An 8,196-nucleotide genomic window follows, 5' to 3' on the forward strand; every position below is an offset into this window, starting at 1 on the left:
GTTTTAGCGGGCAACTACATTCATAGGCTCTGTGAATTGCGTTGTGTAAATCAATTGAGGCCCTTTCCAGTTCCTCTATACATGTGATAATTTTTTTTTATTCCTCTAGGTCACCCCTGAGCAATTCTTTATAGAGCGACCAGTCCGTGCGCTTAGGGAATCTTTTTACCTCTCCCATTAGGCTCTCTATCTCTAGGTCAAAGACAATGTGCCTGTGATCCGAGAGCGAGGCCTCTCTGGAGACGTGCCAGTTAGAAATTTTTGAGCTGAGTGCAGGAGTCGCCAGAGTTAGGTCCAGTACCTCCTGTCTAGCTCTGGTAACAAATGTGGGTTTTCTGCCTTTGTTAACAATTACAAGGTTAGTTTGACACAGATATTCGAAGAGACACTCACCTCTAACATTGATGTCCAAACTGCCCCAAACCGTGTGGTGTGCGTTGGCATTTCAGCCGAGGATGAATCCTCTGTTCCTCTTCCGGCAGAATTGTATGAGGTTTATGACCTCCTTCGGTGGTGGGTTGTCGGGAGCGTCCCCTGGGAAATAGGCCGAGGCTATAATCGCCTCTTGCCATCCTCCTTTTGTTGGAAGCATCACCTGTGCTGCTGTAAGGTCCCTACAAGTGAACTGGGGTAGTGGAAGGAACTTGACGTGGCTTTTGAGGAGGATCGCAGTCCTTGGCCTCTCCAGTTCCTTTCCATAGATCAACTTATCTGCCGTTGTTGCTAGTCGGCGGACTAGGCCTCCGTAGACATAGGGCTCCTGGATAAGAGCAATGTCTACCCGTTTGTTGAACATCCTGCTCAGCACATCGGAGGCCGCTTTATTGTGCTGCAGGTTAATTTGCAGGACCTTCGTCTTTGCGGTCCTTATTTGGAGACCTAGCCGGGTGTGGAGGTGACCCGGGGCGGTACTTCAGCACCGTTGGCCCCCGTAGTCTCACTCCTGCCTCCCCGGTTTCCAACGTCTCCTTTGGCTGTGGGCGGTTTCAAGGCAGCTTTCTTCCTTTGCTTTTGCCCAGGTCCGGTGGTCGTGAGGGTGGAGTCACCTTTCGACTTGTTGCTAGTGGTCGGTGGGTTAGCCGGAGGCTTTGCAGCGCTCTTCGGTCTAATGCCCACCTGACCAAACTTGTAGCTGACTTTGTAGCCACATTTTTTGAGAGCCTCATGGAAGGGTCTGTCTACCAACAACGTTAGGTGTACGGTAGCTCCTTCCTGCGTTCTCTTTAGGACTCTTCAGTCGTTAGTATTAAGGCCATCATTTTGGCCTTTAACAAGCTTGAGGATCCAGTCGTTTTTGTCTTCCGCATTGTCCGTGAAGAAGGCGTTGACTATGAGGGCCTTGGGCAGGTCTTTTTCCTCCACGGCCTTCAACCTGGCTCCCTCCCATGGTGTCAAAGAGCCCACGTTTTCCAGCAGCCACTGCATGGTGGCCTCATTGGCGCAGTTGAAAACCATTCAGCCGGCCCTGAAGGTAGACCATAGAAATTTGGGCTTCACGGAGCCTTCTTCCAAGTCCACGATCTTTTTGAGAATCGCCTCCTGGATAGCCTTCATTTCCTCATTTGAGAGGCTTTTAGTAGTATAGTAAGGCGGATTCTAACTCAGGGATCTGAGGGGGGTGCGGGGGCAGGGGGGAAATTTCACGACGCGTCTTTGCCGTACTGACCATGATGATGTCATGTGGGGGGAGCGGGAGAAACATTTCACGGCATGTATTTGTCGTGCTAACCACGCCTTGAAGGGAGGGGTGATGCCACATGCCTACAGAAGAAACATTTCACGGCACGCGTCTTTGCCGTACTGACCGTGATGATGTCACGTGGGGGGAGCGGGAGGAACATTTCACGGCATGTATTTTGTCATTCTAACCACGCCTTGAAGAGAGGGGGTGATGCCACCTCGCGGCGTTAGCATAGATGACATTACGTAAGCACTGCTCTCTCACTCCTTCCTGTATATCTTCTTGCTCGCACGTCAACGCTCTCAATCGCCGTCTTGGAGAAGGGGTGATCTCACCTCGCGATGCTAATTATAGCATAGGTGATGGAATCGCACATGCGTTTTCTTTCTCACTCCCTCCCATATATTGCGCTCATCAGATGCTGCGATGCTGTGTGGCGATGCATCATCCTCCTTCCCCCCATACGTTTTATCCTCGCTCGCTTGCTCATGCTCTCCCACGGCTTATTTTATACTTCGCACGCGAATGTTCTCAATCGCACGCGTTCTTATTTCTATGGTGTTCTCAGGAATGGAAGAGAATAGGGAAAATAATAATAATAATAATTTGTTTGAATGTAATATATTTTTTTCATTTTATTTATTTTAAAAAGAATATATAAAAATGATTTTATTAACATATTATTTATTAAAATTATTTTATTTTTAATATACACAAATAATTAAATATTTAAAAATTATAAGAAAATGGAAAAAATTATCAAAAATAAGAGACTAAAAAATTATATAAAAAATGATATGAAAAAATATATAAGATAAATTGATAAAACATAAATTGTGTTATGCATGACATGGTGACGTTATCCTCCTTGTCCTTTTTCTGCTTTGTCCTTCTCCTAGTCAGATAAGCGATAAAATAAACTAATAGATTATAAAGCACAGTAAGGAAATTATGGAGAGAGAAGGAGAACTTACCTTAAAAGCGCGGTGGTACAATCCGTACCACACGATGACCACTAATGGTGTTTACTTCGATCCGGAGAGAATTAGGCATAAAGTGGGATCGATTGTATTCTTCCACCTCCAGATCTGCTGCTTGCCACCATAATGGTGATCCTCTTCGCAAATGTGGTGCAACTCTCGGTTCTACAACCACTCGAGGGAGCTCCCTGATCGAGGGTTGAACAATTTGTACACAGGCTTGAGTAGTAACTAGTTAAAAAGAATTTTTATTCATATAACTTTTAACGTAACTAAATTAATTTTATGTGCAATCAACTTTAACTTAATTTAGTTAAAAATTTATTAACTTACCCAACCCTGTTTGTTCATTTCTCCCGAGCAAATGGTTGCGTTCTCTCGCCCAATGAAAACGCATACATGTGTAGCATTTTGAAGGCGTGAAATACTGTTGACATTCGTCGCAGTTCATGGTGGCAGACTGACAGACTGACTGAGTGACAGATTGATGCGAGCAGAGCCCATATATTTTTACAATCAAAATGTACGTGATTTATCTTTGAGACATTGATACCTCATTGTTCTCATAGTAAAATGAGAACACCTCTAAGCAATTTTTTATCTTACCATGCAGCTTAGATACGTTTTATCAAGAGGTATGACAGTGTCTTACACCAAGTGACCGTTGCATATTAAACACTTTTTTTATAACACGATCGCACTATTGAACGTGCATCATACGTCTATTGAACCGATATTAAACATCTATTAGACGTCTACGTCTACGTCTACCATACGTCTGTCGTACGTCTACCGTACGTCTATCGTACATCGACCATACGTCTACCATACGTCTATTGTACATCGTAGTACGTTAGACGTTTCATAATAGTATGGTTGACGGTTCAACCATACTATTATCAAACGTCTAACGTCTACGAATTATTTATGTATTACAGGGAAAGATAAAAAAATAAACCATAAATACGTTTATACATTTTTTATTTTAAAGCATCTTTTTGACATTGTAACCAATAATTGTATAATTTAAATACATTCTGCATAGCACAATTCTTAATATGTTTTGCACATCGTATAGTGTTCGCTGTATCCAAATTATTTAAAGATTCAATGTCTTCGTAATCAGCATCCATGGTCTCGATGATAACATTATTTCTTACATTGACATCAAGTATATTCTTCAACCATTCTCGTTTTTCATGGCCTTTAACGTATACGATAGCTTCATCATCATTTTTATCATATACAGCTGTTGAAATCAGGTGCTTCGCTTTCGGATACTGAACTACTCCATCTTCCCATTGTAATCCATGGTGATAAGCAGTCAACCAAGAAACGCAAGATCTTTCGGATTTTGTCAATGCATTCCATGGCATGGAATTCGTAAAAATGTAATGCGTGAGAACGTTTCCTTGTTTCAATACCGCTACTTCCTTTACAATAAATTTTTTTCCAATGGTGAATCCTTGCAGATCCACAAATGTTGGCACAACCATGACAAGTAATTTTTTGAGACTGTACCATATCACAAAATATCTCGGTATTTTATTAAAGATATTTGCTAACGCTGCATTTTACATGATTTTGCGCACAACGTTAGACAATGGACAGTATTCAATTACACGATCATGTAAGATAAGGCAATAGGCGGTAGTGCTCGCTGGCACATTTTCTTTGCAATCAAATTCAATGCGTACGTCCACAGTAGCACTTTTGATGGACTCGTTTTGCCGCGAGCAATCAATCACTGTAAAAGGTCCTCTTTGCAGAAATGTGACCACGTTAAGCAGCGTATCGTAGCAATCACGTCCATAATAAGATTTACGAAAACGTTGGTACATGTCAAACAAGATGGAGTATCTAGATTTACGAAAGTCTAGATTCAAGTCATCGTACGGATAAAATTCAGAGTTGAGATAAAGTTTCACATTGATCAAATTACAATCGTCAAAAATAGTAGCATCTTGAGACATGATATTCTTGCGACCGGTCTGTAGTGCAAAGATAACGAATCGAGGCTTTTCTAATTGTGTTGCAGTTTTAACAGCCCACGAATGTTTGGTTGTGCTCTGCAGCAAGGGGTACTCATATAGATCCCAGGAACGAAAACTCATACTTAGATATCGCCCGCTTTCCAAAGCTCGTAGTATGGACAATTTATTGACTTCATTTAACGTAACATGTGGCATTCGCCACTGTACTTTGAACAATTCAATTTCCGGTTCCGTCGTTCTATTCGTTCCCACAATAGAATTGTTATCATTGCGCGCTCGTATCAAAATTAATTCATGGCGTGCGTTAACAACCATGCGTTTGTAATCCTCGCAAAAGCCCAGCAGTAAATTTAGCGGCACGCAAAAATTGAAATAATTTTCCCACAGAGTGGACGACATGTCCCATCCGGCATTCTGCATTATCATTCCTTTGTCAAACGTAAGAGATACATAGTTCTTTAGAGTACTAGTGATTCCAACGTTTCTGTTGCGATCAATTTCCACACCGTTGATTTCATATCGAATTTCATCAAACATGAACGCTACACAATTATTTTCAAGTTTTATTTCTGATGCATCATCGTTATCATCATCATCATTTTTTTTTCTTCACTAATCTTCCTTCGACATAGAGAAAACTTTCGCACGGCAATGTGTATAAATCCTGTTGTTGTATAGGTATCCTTATTTCATCACTATGTCCAAACGTAGTGTTAGCGTATGGATTATACGAGTGAGTTTCAATCTTGACAATGCTATCGTCAAAGATCGGGTCACCTCCAATGTTTAGAATATCAGACATCTCAGAAATTTTGTACGGTGAATCCCAGTGATCTCAAATATGCAACGTTTGATGGAGTAAGTTTCTTTTTACCAAGCAATTGGATATTCTTGATTGCTGTCTTTTTGATTGTTGTGATCTTCTTGTTGCAAATTGTGTCTCGCTCTTGCTCATTCAGCACGAGCATCTCACGTTATCGTCTTCGTACGTGCAATCTAACAGTAATCTCCTCTCCGCGGAAATCAATTAATCGACCGTTTTGATCCACAATGCGAATAGTCAAGTCAGTAATGCTCCGTACGACGATCGGAAGGTAAATGATCTGTGCAGGCGTTTCCGAGATTTTATACCCGGGAGGAACACTCGGTGAAAATTCATGTATCGTATGCACGCACTTGTCGTTGCTATACGCACCAGCGGTCAGGTTACATTCTATGCGAATAATGTTTACATTGATTATATTTATAGGTAAGTCTGATTCGTGCCATTGTCGAGGTTCAAGCATACGATTTGAGGAAAATCCCAACAGCGATCCAATGTTGTTGGATTTGCTAAAATTTATTCGATAAGAGCACTTGATCTTGCTCTTCATAGTATTATTGTTGGCGCGAATCATAATCTCGTTATCCTCGTCTTCATCGATCTCTTTATGAAGCAACTTCTTCCTAGTAACATCATTTGAGACACGAGATATAGCATGTCTCAGATACTTGTCAATGTCACGCAGTTCGTACGATCCTTCGGGAATGATAACTTCCTTGTCGTCTTTGTCATAGTAAAATTTGTTATTTGAGGAATTTATATTAGGTATCGTATTGTAGGTTTCAAAGTCTGTCAGACCGAGCTCGTAATCACCATCGCTTAAATCTACAGCTGGAAAGTAGCTTACCGCGAGGACGTTACTTTTGCCGGTTAACGTAAACGTCAGTGACATGTTGTATACTGAGTTAAATAGCGAAATGTTGATCTTTAAATTGATTGTCAACCGACTGTAGAAAACGTAGGCATAGTTGACCACAGTTGCTTTGATTGTAACGTTGATAACGCGCGTGATTGTACTCGATACGTGTCACATCACTGTTAAAGTATCGCACCAATTCTTGTGGTGGTCGAAGATTACCAAAACTGTCGAAATATATAGCACGATTCCCCCTCTTTGCGTACGCCACCCAATGAGTACCCGGTCCTTCGACACTGTCCAAATTCATGATACCGCTCTCGTTTCGGCGTGCTCCCCCCGTTGGTAATGAAGTACGCATAAAAATTCCTCGGAAATGTGGAATGCGCATACGTTTTGCTAGTTGAAGTAATTCAAGGTTTGTAGTAACACCTTTTGGCATTTTTAATGTTTCATCGACATTTTTTTTTTTTTTCTTGATACTGCTCCGCCGCGCTTATACGGAGCGAGATAAACTCCATGACCTTCCATGACACGATTATGACGTTTTAATTCCTCCAGTTGACGCTGTGCCGCTTTGTTATCATTTACGGCCTTTGCTACTCCAGCCGCTCCTCCGACCAATGACCCGAGAACTCCCAACAATGGCAGGACGGGTAGGATACCACCACGTTTTGCTACCGGAAGTATCCGCTTGCGCGTTGTCTTCTTCTTTTTCTTCTTTGATTTCAGACCCATACCGATTTTCATCTTGGTTTTCATAGCCGCCCAAATTGCTGTCGCAGCAGCTTTCTCTCCGAGACTTGAATCTCTCGCTGTAATGCGTTTCCGTGCTTTCGAGGCGAGTATATTATCAGCCACGTGTCTTTTCGCGAGATCGTTGCTGTGCGAATAGGCTATATCATGCTCACGACACGCCGCATCCAATGGATTGATGCCTCGGTCACCTCGAGCCAATCGCTCTTCTAAACGTGTTCCTGGACCGCAATACTGATAACCGGGGATATGTAATTCGAAAGGAAGTGCATTAATCGCGCGATTTAACAAACCGCAGCCTTTCGCAGGCATTCGCAGCAATTCTTTCTCAACGGTGCCGGACCGTCTATATGCGTATGCTGAGACGGTAAATTATAATGTTTGAAACACCGACGGTACTGTTGAACCTCCGAATCTGTTTTTATATGTTTGGGCAATTTGTCCCATAAATGATCGATGTAATTGTGAAACTTTTGTAGCAAAACAACTTTTGGTATATATTTTAACTGTTCGCTAGTCAAACTGTGTACATCACAGATATCTGACACGATAAGAAACATTTTGCATACTGAGCGATTTCACTCTACGCGCCTCTATAAATAGAAGCTACCCGCAATAGAAATTTTTCAGTTTATTGTTACCGTAGAGGGAAAGAAAATATGCGATTTGTGCAGCAACCGCAGGCAATTAGAGTAATTAATTTTGATGATAAGGTAACACCCGAAATAAAAACACGCAGACATGGAAATATGCTACCGATTTCTATACGTGGCATCATTTGCGGTCCGTCAAATTGTGGCAAGACAAACGTGTTGATAAGCATGCTGGAAAGCCCGCACGGTGTACGTTTCGAGAACGTGTATGTGTACTCGAAATCGCTTCAGCAGCCGAAATATCGATATCTGGAAAACTTATTAACACCGATTGAAGAAGTTGGGTATTTTGCATTCTCCAACAACAGCAACGTCATTCCTCCGAGCGAAGCACTTCCGAATTCCATCTTTATCTTTGATGATGTAGCATGCGACAAGCAAAATACGATAAGAGAGTACTTTGCAATGGGTCGACATGCTAACGTTGACTGCTTCTATCTCTGTCAGACGTAT

The 8,196-nt window shown here is 41.9% G+C and overlaps 1 protein-coding gene across 1 annotated transcript; it reads right to left on the reverse strand.

Annotated features, from left to right (window-relative positions):
• Positions 1 to 4,235: 4,235 nt before the first annotated feature.
• On the reverse strand, positions 4,236 to 5,192 carry LOC120357346. Its single transcript, XM_039447516.1, has one exon. It carries the CDS (start codon positions 5,190 to 5,192, stop codon positions 4,236 to 4,238), a length of 957 nt encoding a protein of 318 aa, XP_039303450.1.
• Between the last annotated feature and the right edge of the window lie 3,004 nt (positions 5,193 to 8,196).

Source organism: Solenopsis invicta, chromosome 3 (genome assembly GCF_016802725.1).
Source record: "Solenopsis invicta isolate M01_SB chromosome 3, UNIL_Sinv_3.0, whole genome shotgun sequence".
NCBI classification, from domain to species: Eukaryota; Metazoa; Arthropoda; class Insecta; order Hymenoptera; family Formicidae; genus Solenopsis; species Solenopsis invicta.

Coding starts and splice junctions, on each gene's coding strand:
- LOC120357346 (XM_039447516.1), bottom strand. CDS start 5,192: ATGTTTGATGAAATTCGATATGAAATCAACGGTGTGGAAATTGATCGC.